Source organism: Sceloporus undulatus, chromosome 2, assembly GCF_019175285.1.
Source record: "Sceloporus undulatus isolate JIND9_A2432 ecotype Alabama chromosome 2, SceUnd_v1.1, whole genome shotgun sequence".
In the NCBI taxonomy this organism is placed as follows: Eukaryota; Metazoa; Chordata; class Lepidosauria; order Squamata; family Phrynosomatidae; genus Sceloporus; species Sceloporus undulatus.
Window position 1 is genome coordinate 9466869 of NC_056523.1, and position 18498 is coordinate 9485366.

General features: G+C 44.9%; 1 protein-coding gene across 3 annotated transcripts; it reads right to left on the reverse strand.

Moving 5' to 3' along the window:
* Positions 1-318: 318 nt before the first annotated feature.
* On the reverse strand, positions 319-18066 carry LOC121921869 (zinc finger protein 345-like). 3 transcript variants are annotated; one of them, XM_042450535.1, is made up of 4 exons: positions 17089-18066; positions 15591-15696; positions 13474-14480; positions 319-1685 (listed from the first exon to the last, which is right to left on the reverse strand). In XM_042450535.1, the coding sequence occupies exons 1-4, from the start codon at positions 17893-17895 to the stop codon at positions 1056-1058; spliced, it is 2550 nt and encodes an 849-aa protein (XP_042306469.1). In that variant the 5' UTR covers positions 17896-18066; the 3' UTR covers positions 319-1055. The 3 variants fall into 3 exon arrangements, with proteins under 3 accessions (XP_042306469.1, XP_042306468.1, XP_042306466.1); XM_042450534.1 differs by lacking the exons at positions 13474-14480; positions 15591-15696; positions 17089-18066 and adding exons at positions 3212-3332; positions 7201-7888; positions 9529-9708 and having other exon boundaries at positions 319-2422; XM_042450532.1 differs by lacking the exons at positions 13474-14480; positions 15591-15696; positions 17089-18066 and adding exons at positions 3212-3332; positions 7201-7893; positions 9529-9708 and having other exon boundaries at positions 319-2422.
* Between the last annotated feature and the right edge of the window lie 432 nt (positions 18067-18498).

An 18498-nucleotide genomic window follows, 5' to 3' on the forward strand; every position in this document is an offset into this window, starting at 1 on the left:
TAACATTTCTGACAGTAAGGGCTGTTCGACAGTTCCATCCTCGCCCCTTCAAATACATAAACAGGGCTATCATATCACCTCTTAACTTTCAGTAGAGGGAGCAGGTTGGGGTGGAATCTTTGTGATAAGTTAAATACCAAAAAATGTTGTAAGGAGAAAAGGGGCACGTTCTTCTAGGGGAGGCTTATAGGGTATACCTGGGATTGCAGAAGGATGTGGCTACAGAGCCTGAGATTCTCAACTCCTGAACTACAGAAACAAGGTGGGCATTGGTTCTAGGTCTGGCCCAGTGCATGTCCCAAGGAGGGGAGAGAATCATACCTTCAACGATCAACTTTATTGCTAGAACATTGATCTGTAACAGTTAAGTATCAACATGCCAAATGTAATACTGAAGACATATCCAGGGGTAGCCATGTTGGCCATATAGCAAAGTACATTTATCACCCAAAACCCGCAAAACAGCGATGACTTTATTGGGCCAACTAATAACCAACATATTGCTTGCAACATGTACAATGTGCATTTTGGTTGGTCCAATAAAGGTATCACTGTTTTGTGGATTTTGGATGATCCTGTATAATACTGAAGAGCCAGCCCTGCCATGAGGCAGAGTGGGACAACAGCCTCAGGTGGCAAACACTGAGGGACAGCCCATCCAGTCTCTCGCCTTTTCCTTCTAAATATTTCAGCTGTCACTATCTGCTGGACGACAGCTGTGTACTTATGTCACACAGCCTACCTAGAGCTCCTTGAATCTTAATAGTCTCAGGGGAGCTGAAGGTCCCAAATCCATCATTCGGGGTGAAGCAAGATTCAACTACCAGTCCAGTCAGCTTATGTCCATGGACGGAGGAAGCGTCATCTTGTCCTCTGCCTCAAACAGCAAAATCTCTTGGACTGACCCTGACAATGCTACTATATCTTCTTTCCTAAAATTCCCAATTCTCTAGCATCTAAATGGGAATGTTAGCAAGGAGATAGATGGCGGGGGGATAGGATTAGAAGGAAAGTTCTTCTTCATCAAATTGGTTCCAGCTCTTGAGGAAATGCTCCTAGGCTTTCTCGCCACTATGGATTCTCATGTGCGCCATAAGATTTGAACTTGACCCAAAGCTTTTCCCACAATCCATGCACAAATAAGGCTTCTCCCCAGTGTGGATCCTCTGATGGCCAATGAGGTGGGATTTCTGACTGAAACTTTTCCCACAGTCGGAACATTTGAAGGGTCTCACACCAGTGTGAGTGCGCTCATGTGTATTGAGGTTGGAGCTCACGCTGAAGCCCTTCCCACAGTGTGAACAAACGTACGGTTTTTCTCCTGTGTGGGTCCTCTGGTGGCTAGTGAGGTGTTGCTTCTGACTAAAGCCTTTCCCGCATTCTGGACATTTGTATGGTTTGTGCCCAGTGTGAATTCTTTCATGTGCAATAAGGTCCGAGTTCATGCAGAAGCTTTTCCCACACACCAAGCACTTAAATAACTTCTCTCCTGTGTGGATTCTTTGGTGCCTATTGAGGTGGGACCTCCCACTGAAGGTTTTCCCGCAATCTGTGCACTTATACGGTTTCTCAATTGAATGGATTCTCTGGTGCCCAAGAAGGTGTGAGCTCCTGCTGAATATTTTCCCACACTCAAGGCATTTGAATGGTTTCTCTCCTGTGTGGATTCTCCGGTGAGTGATCAGCTGTGAGCTCTGGCAGAAACTTCTCCCACAGTCTGAGCATTTGTACAGCTTCTCGCCTGCATGGGATCTCTCGTGCCTGACCAGTTCCGAGCGGGTGCCAAAGCTTTTCCCACATCCTAAGCACTGAAACGGCTTCTCCCCCATGTGGTTTCTCAGATGACTGGTGAAGGAGAAAGTGTGGCGGAAGCATTTCCCACATTCGGAACATTTGAAAATTTTCACCCCGGTGTGGGTTCTTAGATGCTGAATGAAGTCTGAGCCTGTGTGAAAACCTTTCCCACAGTGTAAACAAGAATACAGCTTCTCTCCCACATGCATCCTCTCATGCTCGATGAGGCTGGATTCTGAAGTGAAGGTTTTTGCACAAACCAAGCATTTGTGTGGCTTTTCTCCTGTAAGGATTCTTTCGTCAGAAATAAAGCCTACAGTCTGATTTTGAGTCTCCTCATCTGCAGTACATGAATTTTGTTCCTTGCTGTTAGGGATCTCCTCCTCTATTTCAGTGAAGTCCCCATCACTTCCCACGGAAGAAACAGAGGTTCCCTCTTGATTTTCAGGTTGGCCTGGTGCTTCTGTTTCAGGTGGATTTGCAGAAAATTCTCCATATTCCACACACCAAGAAAATCTTTTGGTAGACAACCCCTGCAGTCCCACTTGGTCCTGGATTTCCAGCTGTGGATTTCCCTCCAACTCCTGCTCCTCTTCTTCCTCCTCACTGACTGGTGTCCATTCCACACCTGGAGGAAATAAATAGGCAAAGCCAACATGAATTATATCAGGGGTAAGGAAAGCCTAGCCTGTGAACCACATGTGTGTCCCAAGGATGTTTTTGAGACTGTTGTGGCCCCTATTCCTCCCCCCCCCCCATTTTTAAGAGGGGGTGTTTTTGTCCTCTGAACCATGTTTTTACCCCAGAGAGAGACTATAAAAAAGAGAGAGACCCTGTTTTCCTGTTCTAAAAAGGGTCCACTTGTGAGCCTTAAACCATCTATGATGTGTGGAGGGCCAATGGGGAAAAAATTATTTTTATTAATTTTTGCTAAACAGTACAGTGGGCCTTGGTATCCGCTGGGGTTTGGTTCCAGGACCCCCAATGGGTAACAAAATCCATGAATGCTCAAGAACCATTATATACAATACACAACTATGCTTAGCTATTTGGGTGCTTTGCACAGCCACTTTCTGGTTCAAACTTACAGAAATGTTTGTTGTTTTTTCCGTAGAGAAAAGGCTCATTTGACAACAATGGGCTGAAAGTGCACCCAAAAATGTCTACTAAACTAGCACCCTCCACAGGCATTGTTATGTGCCTTCAACCCATTTCTGACTTATGTCAACCCTAAAGCAAACTTATCATTGCCTTCCCCTGAGGCTGAGACTTGCCCAAGATCACCCAGTGGCTTCATGGAGCTGGGAATCAAACCCTGGTCTCCAGAGTTGTAGCCCAATGCTCAAACCACTATGCCACATACTTCCCAATATATCTGAACTCTATAAGACAATGAACACCATAACAGAAGCCTTACTCGCAATGACAGCATCTTCTGTGTTCTCTTGCTTCGGTTCTTCATAAAGCTGTTTTGGCTCAATAGTCAAAGATTCCTGTTCAGTTTCAGGGGGATTCACAGATGGTTGATGGATCAGGACCTGAAAACAGATGTAGGGAGCCAAACAGTCATGCAGCAGAGCCAAAATTTCCAGGATCAAAGCTTCTACAGACTTTTTCAGCAACTGCCCCTGGCCCACAGAATTCCCTTCTAAAGGTTGTCTCTTTCTCTGCTCACTTTCTGCTGGCAAGTAAAGACCTTTGCATTTAGAGGTTTTAGCTAGTAACTGGCTCCTGTGGAAGAACATTTTAATGTGGATGAGGTGTGGTACTTCTATCTGCACTGTTATGTTTTAAAAGCATTTAATTTGTTTCACATGAGTGCTGTTTTTATTACTGTTTTAGCTATACAGCTTGAGTCACCCTAATCTGAAATGCTTGGGACCAGAAGTGTTTTAGATTTCAGATATATATATATATTTAATTTTGGAATATTTGCAATAACAACAAGTATTATTATTATTAGCCAGTAGCCCTGGTGGTGCAGTAGTTAAATGCCTGTATTGCAGCCACTCACTCAAAAACCACAAAGTTGTGAATTCAGTGTCAGAGCTCAGGCTCGACTCAGGCTTCCATATTGAGGGAGCAAGCTTGTTTTCTGCTGCTCTAGAGAATAAAACCCAGAACAATGGATGGAAAAGAGATTCCACCTCAACATTAGGAGGAACTTCCTGACAGTAAGAGCTGTTGGACAATGGAACACACTTCTTCAGAGAGTGGTAGAGTCTCCCTGTTTGGAAGTCTTTAAGCAGAGGCTGGATGGCCATCTGTCGGGAATGCTTTGATTGAGATTTCCTACATGGCAGGGAGTTGGACTGGATGGCCCTTGTGGTCTCTTCCAACTCTATGATTCTATGATTCCATCTTTCTGAGGTCACTAAAATTAGTACCCAGCTTGTTGGGAGCAATGAGCTTACACATTGTAAACCGTTTTGGGAGTGCACTGATAAATGGTATAGAATCATAGAATCATAGAGTTGGAAGAAACCACAAGGGCCATCCAGCCCAACCCCCAGCCCAGGTTAGATGGGCGGGGGGTGTGTGGCCTTGATACATAGGAACACCTTGTCCCTCACCAGGAACCACATCCGACAGACGTCCTATATTGAGTGTATTTACCTGACCCTAAAGGCGAGGGACAGTCTAGGGATTCTGTTGGTGTATCGGCCACCCCGTGCGCTAATGGATTCCCTTAACGAGCTGACACAGCTGGTCGCTGAGCTGATGCTGGAGACGCCCAGGCTACTTGTCCTGGGGGACTTCAATATCCCCCTCACGGCCAGCTATGTTCCACCCAGTGCGGCTCGGGAATTCATGGATACCATGGCAGCCATGGGCCTGTCCCAGCTGATTTTGGGTCCTACGCATTTTGCGGGTAATACTCTTGATTTGGTCTTCTGTTCGGATACGGAAAATCCGTGGGCGGAAATAACTAATATTTCCCCCCTGTCATGGACGGATCATTTCCTGGTGGAGGCAAAAATCAAAGTCTCTACCCAGATCCCCCCCGGGGGTGGTGGACCTGTTAGGATGGTCCACCCTCAAAGGCTGATGGAACCCAAAAGGTTCCAGGAAGCTTTAGAGGGATACATGGTTGGAAGTGACGGCGACTCTGTTGATGCCCTGACTGGTATCTGGAATACCGGTCTCTCTAGGGCTATACACAGTATCGCTCCCAAGCGTCCTCTCAGGCCCGCCTCCAAGCGTACGCCCTGGTATACGGAAGATCTCCGGGCAAGGAAGCGGGAACTGCGACGGCTAGAGTGTCGTTGGCGGAAACACCTTCACTTAGACGACAAGGCTCTCCTAGACCAACTGTTAGAGGACTATGGAGAGGCGATACGAGCAGCTAAGAACTCGTTCTATGGTGCTCCTGTCGCGTCCGCGGAGTCACGTCCAGCAGAGTTGTTCAGGGTGGTCAGGGAGCTGACTCAGCTCCCTCCCGCCCTGAACCAGATCCTTGAACCTTCTAAGGCCTGCTGCGACCAATTTAATAACTTCTTCGCGGATAAAACCTCTCGGATAAGCGAAGGTCTTAACGCCGACATTCAAGCAGAACCTAGTGTAGAGGCATCCAGAGCCTCCGTAGATCTCATTAAACTGGATCGGTTTGAGTTAGTAAGTACCGATGATGTGGACAAGATCCTCGGAAGTGTTTGGAAGACGACCTGCTCTCTTGATCCCTGCCCCTCATGGCTAGTGGCCCAGGGGGGACCGGCAGTAACTTTATTGTTACGCCGGATCATTAATACATCCTTGAGGGAAGGGCAATTTCCATCTGATCTAAAATTGGCCATTGTAAAACCTTTATTAAAAAAGCCCTCCCTCGACCCCCTGGTACATAATAATTATCGGCCAGTCTCGCTGCTGCCATTTTTGGGGAAGGTGATCGAGAGGGCGGTTGCAATCCAGCTTCAGGCGGTCTTGGATGAAACAGATTATCTGGACCCATTTCAAACTGGCTTTCGGGCGGGTTACGGGGTTAAGACGGCCATGGTCGCCTTGGTCGATGATCTCCGTCTGGGCATCGACAGGGGAAGCGTGTCCCTGTTGGTGCTCTTGGACATCTCAGCGGCTTTCGATACCATAGACCATGGTATCCTTCTGGAGCACCTGGCAGAGGTGGGAATCGGGGGCACTGCGCTCCAGAGGTTCCGGTCCTACCTCTCTGGGAGGTCCCAGATGGTGCAGCTGGGAGACGTGTGCTCCGATGAGAGGGCCCTTAAAACTGGGGTCCCTCAAGGAGCCATTCTGTCTCCCATGCTATTTAACATTTACATGAAACCGCTGGGTGAGATCATCCAGAGACATGGAGTGCGGGGTTATCAGTACGCTAATGACACCCAAATAATTTTCTCTATGTCTCCGACTGATGCAGTGACTGAGGATGGCGTCTCTCCTCTCGTGGCGTGCCTGGAGTCAGTAATGGGCTGGATGAGGGAAAACCGACTCAAGCTGAATCCAGAGAAAACGGAGGTACTTGTGATAGGTTCCCCTGGTCCAGGAATGGCGGTAGTTCCACCTGTCCTGAATGGGGTCACGCTCCCTGTGAAGGACTCCGTGCGCAGTCTGGGGGTGCTTCTTGACTCATCACTTCACCTGACTGCTCAGGTGAATGCGACGGTCAAGAACACCTGTTATCAGCTTCGGCTCATTCGCCAGCTGCGCCCATACCTGGCCCAGAGGGACCTTGAAACGGTAGTACATGCTCTGGTAACCTCGAGATTGGATTTCTGCAACGCACTCTACATGGGGCAACCCTTATACCAAACCCGGAAGCTACAAATGGTACAGAATATGGCAGCCAGGCTGGTCACTGGAACTTCCAGGGCCAGCCATATTACACCGATGCTTAAAGACTTGCATTGGCTGCCTATTCGCTTCCGGGCACAATATAAGGTGTTGGTAATGACCTATAAAGCCCTAAATGGCTTGGGCCCAGGATACCTGAAGGACCGCCTCTCCCCGTACATTCCGTCCCGCACCCTCAGAACATCTGGGCAGCAACTACTTAGGGTGCCAGGGGCTAGGTTGACCTCTACCACGAGGAAGACTTTTTCCATCGCCGCCCCGGCCCTTTGGAACACGCTGCCCACAGAGCTCCGCTCGGCCACCTCCCTGGCCCAATTTAGAAAGGACCTAAAAACCTTTCTATTTCAGATGGCATTCCCCGACTAAAGTCCAGTGGGCCTCCCTTCCTCTTCTGTGGCAAAGAGGACTGGCTAACAGGGGTTTTATTCTGTTTTATTTTGCTGCTGTGTAATTGTTTTAACCTGAATGTATATGTTGTGTTTTATTGATATTTGCTGTGAACCGCTCTGATCTATGGAAGGGCGGTATAAAAATAAAAAAAATATTATTTTATTATTATTATTATCCCCCAGAAGGGTCCACTAGTCATCTCCTCACCTCCTTTTCTTGCCTCTCCTTGGCCTCTTGCTGCCTCAGTAAGAAATCCTCAGCCAGGGCCACTGCCTGGGAACAGGTCTCTGGGCCACCTTCCCTTACCCAGTCTTGGATCTCTGGTGGAAGGATGGCAACAAATTGCTCCAAGACCACCAACTCTAGGATCTGCTCTTTGGTGTTCTTCTCTGGTTGCAACCATTGCTGGCAAAGGTCCCAAAGACGTTGGCAGGCCTCCCTTGGCTCCCCAGCTTCCCCGTAGTGGAAGACCCGGAAACGCTGGTGTTGGGTCTCTCTTTCAAGGGCGGCATCGTGAGACATCTCTTCCTTCACGGACTCATATTGTTCATGGAGACCTAGGCACTTGTAGGGTTGTGGTGCCACTCTGCCAGTGTCTGGACCAATGCATGTCAGTGGGGCATCTCTGTTAAGGACTGGTAAGGCCACCATCATTTTGTGCCTCCTGGACCACTTGCCAGAGGCAACCGGGTCCTCAAACGGAGCGTTTGTCTCATCCCACAGAGCTTGCGAATAGCTAAGTCGTGCTTCGGGAACACGGACCACTTTTAAGAGCTCCTGAGAGCCCCAGCAGTGGGCCGACCGTTCTGTAGGTTCCTGTTTCACCCGACATTGTTGCACCTCAGACTGGAAGTGGAAAGTCTGCATGGGCGGCACACACTGTTCGGCTGCCATTCTGTCCTGCCAAGAAATCAAAAGCATAGCTGTGAGTAAAAAGTGACATTCTAGACAACGAAGTTGGCTGAGTTGAACACATCAATCCAATTCGTATAATGGAGCACATTACTGTTATTGGTGGTGGTGGTTTCACAGTCTAACAGGTGCTACCAGCTGAGCTTTTGGACTATCAAGGATTCAAATTCCCCTCAAGAACTTAGGTACCAGTGAGTATATCATCAGATATGGGACATGGTTTCCCCCCCCCCTTTTTTTTTTTAATTCTTTTTTAACAAATTTTTAATATGGTATTAAACCAGTAAGGACCAAGACAATGAACACACACTGGCACATAATACGAAAAGAAAATATGAACATACGAAAATATGAAAATACGAAAAGAAGACCTAGCATTGAGCCATATCAGTTAAAGTGGTGTCAAGCTGCATTGCTTCCGCAGTGTAGATGCCGCTGGCATGACTTGTTTCTGAAAACCCTGTGTTGATTGTTTGTGGTTATGGCATTCCCTTCAGTTATTCAATCATGAGTCAACACAAGGTAAATCCCATTGATTCAATGGGTCTACTCTAGTTAGAACTAGCAACAGAATACAGGCCAATATTTCACTTTCACGGTCTATCTGGCGTTACAAATTGAAATTCTGGACTATCAAGGATGCTATTCAAAAATCTAGTAATCAGGGAGATATCCTTTGAAAATGTGGCATACTCTAAGTAATGGTGGTATCATCATCATCATCATCATCAATAGATGATGATCAATAGATTGGTTTCACCATTTCCTAAGTGTTAATGATTGGAGGTCTGGACCCTCAATGATTCCGATTCTTTCCAAGAATCTAGGAATCAGGGAAGGTATCCTAGGATAATGTTGCACATTTTTCTTCTTCCAAAAACTGTTACTTGAAAGTCCTGGAACTTTGGGTTCTTCCAATTGTCATCCCCACTCAGCCTTTTTGCAGAGCTGAACTCTATTAATAGAGCTTATTTCAGAGGAAGCCCATCCAAACCCGGACTGTGAACTTTACAAATTTGGAAGATGCAAATTAATAATAAATAAACAAAAATAAAAATCAAACTTCTATCAATACATCTGAGGAATGCAGAGTATTAGCTTTACAAATTTGGAAAATACAAAAAACGTATTTTTAATAAACAAAAATAAAAAGCCAACCTATATTAGTATGCAAAGAATGCAAAGTATTAACTTTATTAATTTGGAAAATTAAAATTTAAAAAATAAATCAATTTAAAAAGAAAACCTTATCAATACCTCTGAGGCATGCAAAGTGTGAGCTTCACAAATTTGGAAAATACAAATTTAAATAAATGTATTTATATATTAAAGAGCAAAGCTGTGAATGCAAAGTATATGTTTCTCACATTTGGAAAATGCAAATTTAAAAGATAAAAACATTAAAAAGCAAACTTGTGAATGCAAAGTGTGAGCTTCACATATTTGGAAATGCAAATTAAAAAAACAAATTAAAAAGGAAACCTGTATCAATACCTCTGAGGCATGCAAAATGTGAGCTTTGCAAATTGGAAAATGCACATAAACCTGTGAATGCAAAGTGTGAGCTTCACAAATTTGGACAATGCAAATTTAAAAGGGAAAAAATGGCATTCAAAAGCAAACCTGTGTCACTGCCTGTGAGGAATGCAAAAGATCAGCTCCCCTTCATGGTGTCTGAAGCCACATTTTCTGACCCTTGGGGTGTTGCTTGCATTGAACAAGAGGGCTTTTTGCTTTCCCACCCACTAAAAAATCCCCTCCTAAAAAGGGCTGGTCAGGAAGCTGCAGCCAGCTGTATGCCTGGCTCTCTCTCCCCTTGAAATGTCTGGGCTTCTCTAGGAATCCAGACTCTGATATTTAACCCTTATTTTTCCTTTTGCAAACCTAAGCCACACAAAGAGGATGAGCATCTCCACCAGGCTTGCCAGATTCAAAACTGGGGAGGGATCCTGTGCTTGTAGTGGCTGTGATGGAGAGAGAATTTCACCAGGGTTGGCTTGCTACTTGGTTGCACAGCAAGCAAGCCCTGCTGAAATGGCCACTGTCTAAGGGCACAGGAACCCTCTCCAGTTTTGAATCTGGCAACCCTGCCATACTTTATTTTCCACCTGGTTTTTTAATACAGTTCTTGAGTATCACTTTAATGGAGGGTTTTGTATGATGTCACATGAAATCATTATGCATAATTAGGTGATATTTCCAGGATATTTACGGATAAACCCCCAATCTACTTCTTGTAAGAAATTCCTTAGGCTTTATTCATAGAAACATAGGCCCGATACACACCACCAGGAAATGGTGTTCTGGCAGTGATAGTAGGGCTTGGGAGCGCACACCAACCACATGCTTCCAAGCCCTACTATGTGCAGGCAGGCCACTATTGCATGGCACCACGCACATGGGGGGCATAGAGATGATGTGTGAGTGTCTGAGGGAAGCGGCATCGTAAGGGCTGCATCGCAATCCTTATGATGCCCAAAGAAGCCACTCTAGGTGGGGGGGGGGGGGTTCGGCTGTACAGCTGTGCTGGTCTGTACTGCACCGTAGTGAAGGGAAGCAATAGTCCCCCTATAGTCTGCACCGGTCAGGTGTCATCTGGAGTACAATATGCTGCCTCAATACGACATCCCTTCAAATATTTAAACAGAGCTATCATATCATCTCTTAACTGTCTCTTCTCCAGGCTAAACATACCCAGTTCCCTAAGTCTCTCCTCATAGCTCATGGTCACCAGGCTTTTCACCACTTTAGTTGCCCTCCTCTGGACACGTTCCAGATTCTCCACTTCCTTTTTAAATTGTGGTGCCCAGAATTGGACACAGGATTATTCCAAATGACGCCTGACCAAAGCAGAATAGAGTGGCACTATTACTTCTCTTGATGTAGACAGTATGCTCCTATTGATGCAGCCTAGAATCGCATTGGCCTTTTTAGCTGCTGCATTACATTCTTGACTCATGTTCAACTTGTGATCCACTAGGACTCCTAGATCCCTTTCACATGTAGTCTTGTTAAGATCAAGTATATTTTGTCCTTGATTGTTAAACTTATGCTTTCTCCATGTTGTTGTTGCTGTTGTTCTGTGCCTGCATTTCACATCCAACTTATGGCAACCCTAAAGCAACCCTATCACAGGTTGCTCTGGGGCAGAGACTGTGTGCCTCACCCAAGGTTACCCACCGTGTTTCCATGGCCAAGCAGGGAATCAAACCCTGACTTCCAGTGGCTTGAATGTCCTAGAATAAATGATTTTTGGAATGCAGTATTGATGTAGATATCTGACATTAGAAAACAGCCAGTGAAATTTTGTCTGGCCTTATTATTGTTGTCAATCTTCAGCAAAACCAATCATCATCTAAAACATTGGAGACTCATCAAATTCCTAATCTCTGCAGCTAGAAGTGAAATTGTGAGATGCTGGAAGACAGGGAATTTGTTACTTGAAAACTGGTGAAAAAAATGTCTGGGACACATGGTTATCAGAAAAACCTTCCTATTCCTTCAAGAACAGATCCACATAAAAAAAACACACACACGTTCATTGAGGATTGGTCTGATTTTATTGATTATGTCAATACCAATACAATGCGCCCACGCCATACACGGGCACACTATACGCGGCTTTCAGCATACACTGAAAGACGTGAGGAAGCCTGAGGGAGCGTGTGGGGCACAAGTGGCAGCACATCCCATTAAGCCACCACACCGCCGCACCATGCACAAGCCCTATTACTTTCAATGGGGCTTGAGCATATGTGAGGTTTTTTTTATGCGGGGGCTCTGGAATGGATCCCCCACATATAAAAAGGGTACACTGTATATCTCATTTTGCTCTGCCTTTGCACTAAGCTGGTTTTTGAAAGAACATCTTGGACACTAACCACCCGTCTGTGACAAAATGATCTACCATTTCCCTTTTTGGGTCATAGAATCATAGATGTTTATCACACTATGCTCTTAAAGAGGTACTATTCCAGTGTGACTCCTCTAGCTGCCTCCTGTTGCATGCTGGGATTGGCAGTTTTAAGGAGGGGTATTTAGAATTCTCAGGCAGAGAAGTTCAGCTCCTTAAAACTGCCAATCCCAGCATGCAACAGGAGGCTGCTAGAGGAGTCACACTGGAATAGTACCTCTTTAAGAGCTTGTCTGATAAACACCATAGAGTTGGAAGAGAATTTCTAGGTCTTCCTGCATGACTCTCTCAGGAATTCAGCAGAGGATCACAATGGAGGACCTGTCTTAGACATTCCTATGGAAAAAAATTTCTCTTGGCATTTGTAGGTTGTCCAGTGCAATTTCATGGTCAACTTCCAGTGGATGTTAACCACAGAGTTGCATTTTGGGGGACCTAGAGATTCCTAGATAGGTGTTCTCTAGGGTTAAAAGATAGTGTTTTTCTATTTGCAGTTTTCCCACTTTCACAGGGGTCTTGAACCCTGAACCCCTGCAAATGAGGAGGGACTACTGCAATTATATACATTGTAATGATATACATTGTAATGTATAATTATATACAATATACAATCATAAACAATGTAATGCACATATGTTAAAGAAAAAGCAATTACTGTACTGTATTTTCTGGCATATGAGACTACTTTTTAACCCAGGAAAATTTTCTCAAGTCAGGGGGGTCGTCTTATATGCTGGGTGTTGTCTTATATTGTGGGTGCTGAAACTTCCGAGCCGGACTGGAAAATCTGCGGTCACCACATATGGTGGTGGGAGCTCAAAAACGGCTGCGGCTGTATACTCTCTGCATGTGGTGACCGTATGAAAGCAGCAAGAGCAGTGCTGTACAAGTACGGTAGAAGAAAATCTTGGAGACAGGGAGGGCTGGGCAGGCAGGGAGAATTGACCAATCCAAGCAGGCTTTGTATACAACAAGTTTTCCTGCTAAGTACCTGCATGTCATAAATATTTGAATTAAAATTACCATATTGAAATCAAATCTGATGTTTTTAAAAAAAATTATTTGGTGTACGTTGGAAGAGGAGTAGTCTTATACGGCCAGTCGTCTTATACGCCAGAAAATATGGTACTAAATTTTTGAGTAAGAAATTCTCCATCTTACAGTATCTCACAATTTCAGTTCTAGGTGCAGAGATTAGGAATATGATGAGTCTCCGGTGTTTTAGATGACTATTGGCTTTGCTGAAGATGGATATCAATAATAAAGATGAACAAAATTTCACTGGTTATTTTATAATGTCAGATATCTGCATCAGTTAAAGAAAAAGCAGTTACTAAATTTTATCTGCTTTCAAAGCATCTTCACCTGCAACAGGGGTAATAACTCTGCAGCCATCCAAATGTTGTTGGACTATTTCTTTATTGAAATTATTTACTACAACTTACTACAAATTCAACTTTATTGAATTGATTTACTTTGCAAAACTTCAAATCAGGTGCATTGGAAAAACAGTGCACTATGTACCTTATGACATTCATAGAGTGGATCATTTTCACCTCTACTTTCTCCATTCTTTTCTAACTTCCTGTTTGCTGCCAGTTTTGCTCATTTGTCGAGATATCACCAACCAAACCTTTCTCGCTTATCTCTCTCACATGGCTTAATTCATGCCTGTGAAGTTCGGATTTAGACCTGAAGTTTTTCCCACAGTCCCTGCATTGGAATGGCTTAGCTCCCGTGTGGATCCTTTGGTGCGAAATAAGACTTGAGTTCCGGTTGAAGCTTTTCCCGCAATCCAGACAGATGTACGGCTTCTCTCCTGTGTGGATCTTCTGATGTCTGGTGAGGCCCGTGTTATCACAGAAGCTTTTCCCACAGATGGCACAGGTATACGGGTTGGTCCCGGTGTGGACTCTCTGATGCCTCACAAGTCTCATGTTGGAATAAAAGCTCTTCCCGCACTCGGCACATTCAAACGGCTTCACCCCCATGTGCGTTTTCCGATGTGTGATGAGGTTTGCGTTCCAACGGAAGCCTTTCCCGCACTCGGAACACCTGTAGGGCATCTCTCCGGTCTCCCCCTGGTGAACAACGGAGTGCCGGATTAAGTGCGACTTCACACGGAAACTTTTCTCACAGTCCAGGCACTGATAAGCTTTTTCCCCAGTGTGGATTCTCTGATGTATTGTGAGGCCTGATCTTTGGCGGAAACACTTTCCACAGTCCAAACAGTTGTACGGCTTCTCACCCGTGTGGATTCTCTGATGTCTGACAAGGCTGGTGCTGTAATTGAAGCTCTTCCCACAGTCCAAGCATTTGTAGGACATGCCGCCACTGTGGGTCACCTGAAATTCGATGATCTCTGAGTTCCCTGGGAAACTGCCAATGCCACCCACCCCAGTGTCCTCGCTCTTCACCATCTGGATTCTCTGTTGGCTTGTAGTACAAAGGGGCTCATTGCCATTGTAAGGGAGGGCTTTTTCTACCTTCTCCCCCAAGGAAGAACTTTTAAGCTCCTTAGGTGACGGCCAAATCTGGGGATCTTCCTCTTGCACAACATGCTTGGAACCCCCTCCTTTCATGCTGTTCATCTCTATCCAGCTTGTTTGTCCATGATCATTTTCTGGCTGATCTCTGTTACTTGCACTTGTCTGCTCTTGGCCTGAGAAAGGGAAGATTAAGGAAAAGATGAAGGATTTCAACTACTACAGTTACACTCATGTTACGTTACTGCATAATAGGAGCCAGTGCTGCATAGCAGTTTGAGCATTGGACTATGACTCTGGAAATCAAGGTTTGAATCCTGGCTCAGCCATGGAAACATGACCTTGGGCATGTCCTACTCTCTCAGCCTCAGAGGATGATAATGGCAAACCCCCCTTCCCCCTGAGAAACTTGCCTGTGATAGGGTTGCCATAGGGTCGTCACAACTTGAAGGCACACAACAATAACTACCGCATACTATACAATGGTTTCTTGGTATCTGCTAGGATTCGGTTCCAGAACCTCCTGTGGATACCAACATCCATGGATTCTCAAGTCCCTTTAAATATATTGGCATAGTAAAATAGTGCCCCATATATAAAATGGCAAAATCAAGGTTTGCTTTTGTATTTTTAAAAAATATTTTCAAACCGCGCATGCTGGAATCTGTTGGGGGAGGGGGGAAATCTGTGGATATCAAGAGCTGACTGTATGTTCATCCAGTGAGGACTGTTAGTAGTGCAAACTGAGTGGGAAAATGAACCCAGATCTTCTTACTCCTAACTGAACATCTTAACCAGTATATCACACTAGCTCTTCAAGCGGCTCTAATGCACTGGCCAGGTTCTTCTCTTTTGCAACAGGTCATCATCATCATCATCATCATCATCATCATCATCATCATCATCATCTTTATTCATATCCCCCCTGTCTCCCACAATTGGGACTCAAGACAGCTTACAATTTAAAAACACAATACAGCTAAAAACATACAAAAAAGCGAACATCAAAATGGAATTAAACTAATGACAATACTAAAGTGATTTAAAACTACACTTTAAAAGATTGAAAAGATAAAAAGCCAACAGCTCAGTCTAAACAATGCAGCCTCCTTGTTTGTTGTTGCTCAGAATCAAACCCTGGTCGTAGTCTAACATTCAAACCATGATAACCATCTATATAACCACCTTATACTCCAAGAAACTGTCAAAAACTTTTTGTCAGACTGTGGCACAGAAAAAATAAACACTCATATCCCATCAATGTATTTACAAACAAAAATTCTCACCCTGAGAATGGACAATTTCAGCGTTCTCCTCCTGGAAGACCGGATTGTGCTCACAGACCAATGGAATCTGTTCAGCCACAGAGAAATTCAGGGATACCTCTTTCATCTGAAACAGAAACAAAGACCCTGTTGGGCACAGAGGGATAGAACAAGAAAGAGGTGTTGAGTGTATCATAGACTGATGTAATTGGAAGGAACCCCAGAGGTCATACAGTCTAACCCCTTTCTAACAATTGAAATCCCCAATAGGAGTTTCTTGGAGCCTTATTGCATTAGTAAACAAACCCAGCAGGCAAACAAAAAGACGCATGCTTTTTTCGCCTCCCTCCTCATGACTCTTTTTCTCTTAAGGTTGTAAAAGCCTGGAAGAGCATTGTAAAAGAGCCATTTTTGCCAAATGTATTATTTCAGATTGGCAAATGACCCTCTCTCATGGTTTTACAACCAGAAAAGAACTAGTCATGCGGAGGGAGAGAAACATGAGTCTTTTCGTTTGCCTGCCAGGTTTGTTTAATAATGCAACAAGGCTCTTGGTGTTGCTGCCACACTGTACAGCATTAGGAGTAGGCCTGCCCACCCATCCAGGGTTTTTTTTTTCTTCCAAATTTCATTTGTATGCAGGTTTTTCCTGAAAATAAGTGCACAAACCACTACACCACCCTGGCTTAAACCACTTTGTTTATTTATTTTCAGAAAAACTGCATACAAATGAAATTTGGAAGAATCAAGTCTTGGATTAAGACTCTGGAGATCAGATCGATTCCCTGCTCAAGAATTAAAATCCACTGGGTGACTCTCGGCCTCAAGATGGCAGTGGCAACCCACTGAAAGGAGTAAACCTCTATTTCTTCTCCACAGGCATGACTCTGTGCAGATCAGGATCACTATCCCTAAACTATGCCCTCCGGCCATTGCATGAGATATCCCAAATAAATGTCGTAATCCATTAATGATGGAGGATGTGTGGCCTTCCAGATTTTCTTGGACTACAGGTTCACTCACTGTGGATTTATGCTGTCTGGGGGAAATGGGATTTGTAGTCCAGCATATATTGTGTGCTGGACTACAACTCCCATTTTTCCTAGACAGCATAAAACCATAGTGAGAGCCTGTGTGGCATTGTGGTTTGAGTGTTGGACCACAACTCTGGAGACCAGGATTTGATTTGCAGCTCGACTATGAAACCCATTGGGTGACCTTGAGTAAGTCACACACTCTCAACCTTAGGGGAAGGCAATGGCAAACCTCCTCTGAACAAATCTGGCTGAGAAAATCCCATGATAGGTTTTTTTATTATTAATAATGATAATAATAAGTTTTATTTATTCCCTGCTTCTCATCAAAGCTTGAGGCGAGCCTTAGGGTTTGCCTTAGGGCCGTCATAAGTCGGAATTGACTTGAAGGCACACAACAACAACAACAACAACAACAACAACGACATCTGAAAAGTACCAATTGGGAAAGCTGCTTCCCCATCGCATGAGATTAGTTAACCTACCTGTTGCTCTGGTCTCTCAGCCTTGCAGTGCCTGGCTAGGAAATCCTCTGCCAGGGCCACTGCCTGGGAAGAGGTCCCTGGCCCACGGTCCCTCACCCATTCCTGCATCTCCAAGGGCAAGATGGCCAGGAACTGCTCCAGGATCAAGTCTTCCAGGATCTCCTCCTTGGTTTGCCTCTTAACCTTCAGCCACCGACAACCCAGTTCCTGGAGGTGGCCATAAACCATCCTTGGTCCCTTGGCCGCCTGGTAGCAGAAGCCCCGGAAATCTCGACGCTGCTCCTCTCTCTGCATGGCATCTCTCCACAAAATGGTTGCCTTCACCTTCCCATAATCCACTCTGTCTCTGGCATCCATTTTCTCAAAGGCTCGCTCAGTGTCTCCTTGGAGGGCTGGCCGGAGCCGGGCCGTCCACTCTTCCTTGGGCCACCGACAGGCCTTGGCCACTTGCTCAAAGGCAGCCAGGAATGCTTGAGCGTTGTCCCAGGGTACCGACTCTTCTGGTGATGGTGGGTTTCCCAGTTCTAACGGAGGCAACTCCATCGTCTTCAGAAACGTCTGCCACTGGTCATCCCATCGCTGGAGCATCCCTTCCCCTGGCTCCTGCTTAACATCTTCCCCTGACACTTGGGGCAAGATTCTCCTAATATTTCCACCACAAATGGCATGTGGGGCTTCTTCTTCCCATCCTTCGCAATGCATAATGCCTGGCAAATGTTGCCCCTCTGTTTTGATCCCTTGCTTCCCTTCTACCATAGTCTGAAAGGGAAAGCCAAACACTAATTCCATTCCCGTCTCACTGGCCATCTTGTCTTAAGCTAAGGGCCACTTTACCTATTTTTTCCCCTCCAACCCTAGATCTTTCCTAGGGGAAAATGTTCAATGTTTTATGAGTCCTTCTGAATAGTCAGCCCACAAATTATTGAGTGTTCCACAGTTATTCTCCAGTTTATTGGGGTTTCCAATTTATTGTCCAGTTTGTGGACAACAGAGGGATATCAGGGTTTTTAGTTTTAATTGCTGTTTTTATCCTTGATATTGTATTTTTAATATGTTATACTATTTAATACTGTCTTAAGGGGGGGAGGGATAAAGTGTTTTTAATTGTCATATTTTATATTTTACTGTTGTTAACCGCCCGGATTGGTTTGCCAGAGGGCAGTATACAAATAAATATTATTATTATTATTATTATTCCCCAATTTATCGTCCAGTATATTAGCTTCACCAATTTTTTGGGTCCTCTGATTTACTGTCCAGTGTATTGAGTTCTCAGATTTATTGTCCAGTTTACTGTGTTCTTCAGTTTATTGGAGTCTCAGTCAAAGACAAACAACAGTCATGCCAGATTGACAGTACAGGATTCTCCTTGAGGGGAAAAAATTAGCAGTAATTAGACCAAAAATAAAA

Bases quoted from the DNA above. Each gene is read 5' to 3' on its own strand.
- LOC121921869 (XM_042450535.1), bottom strand. From the start codon at position 17,895: ATGGCCAGTGAGACGGGAATGGAATTAGTGTTTGGCTTTCCCTTTCAG. The intron at 14,481-15,590 runs GTGAGAATTTTT...TCCCTTTCTCAG, and splicing joins TGAAATTGTCCATTCTCAGG to GCCAAGAGCAGACAAGTGCA. The intron at 1,686-13,473 runs GTGAGAGAGATA...CAGAGCTCACAG, and splicing joins ACAGGCATGAATTAAGCCAT to CTGATCACTCACCGGAGAAT.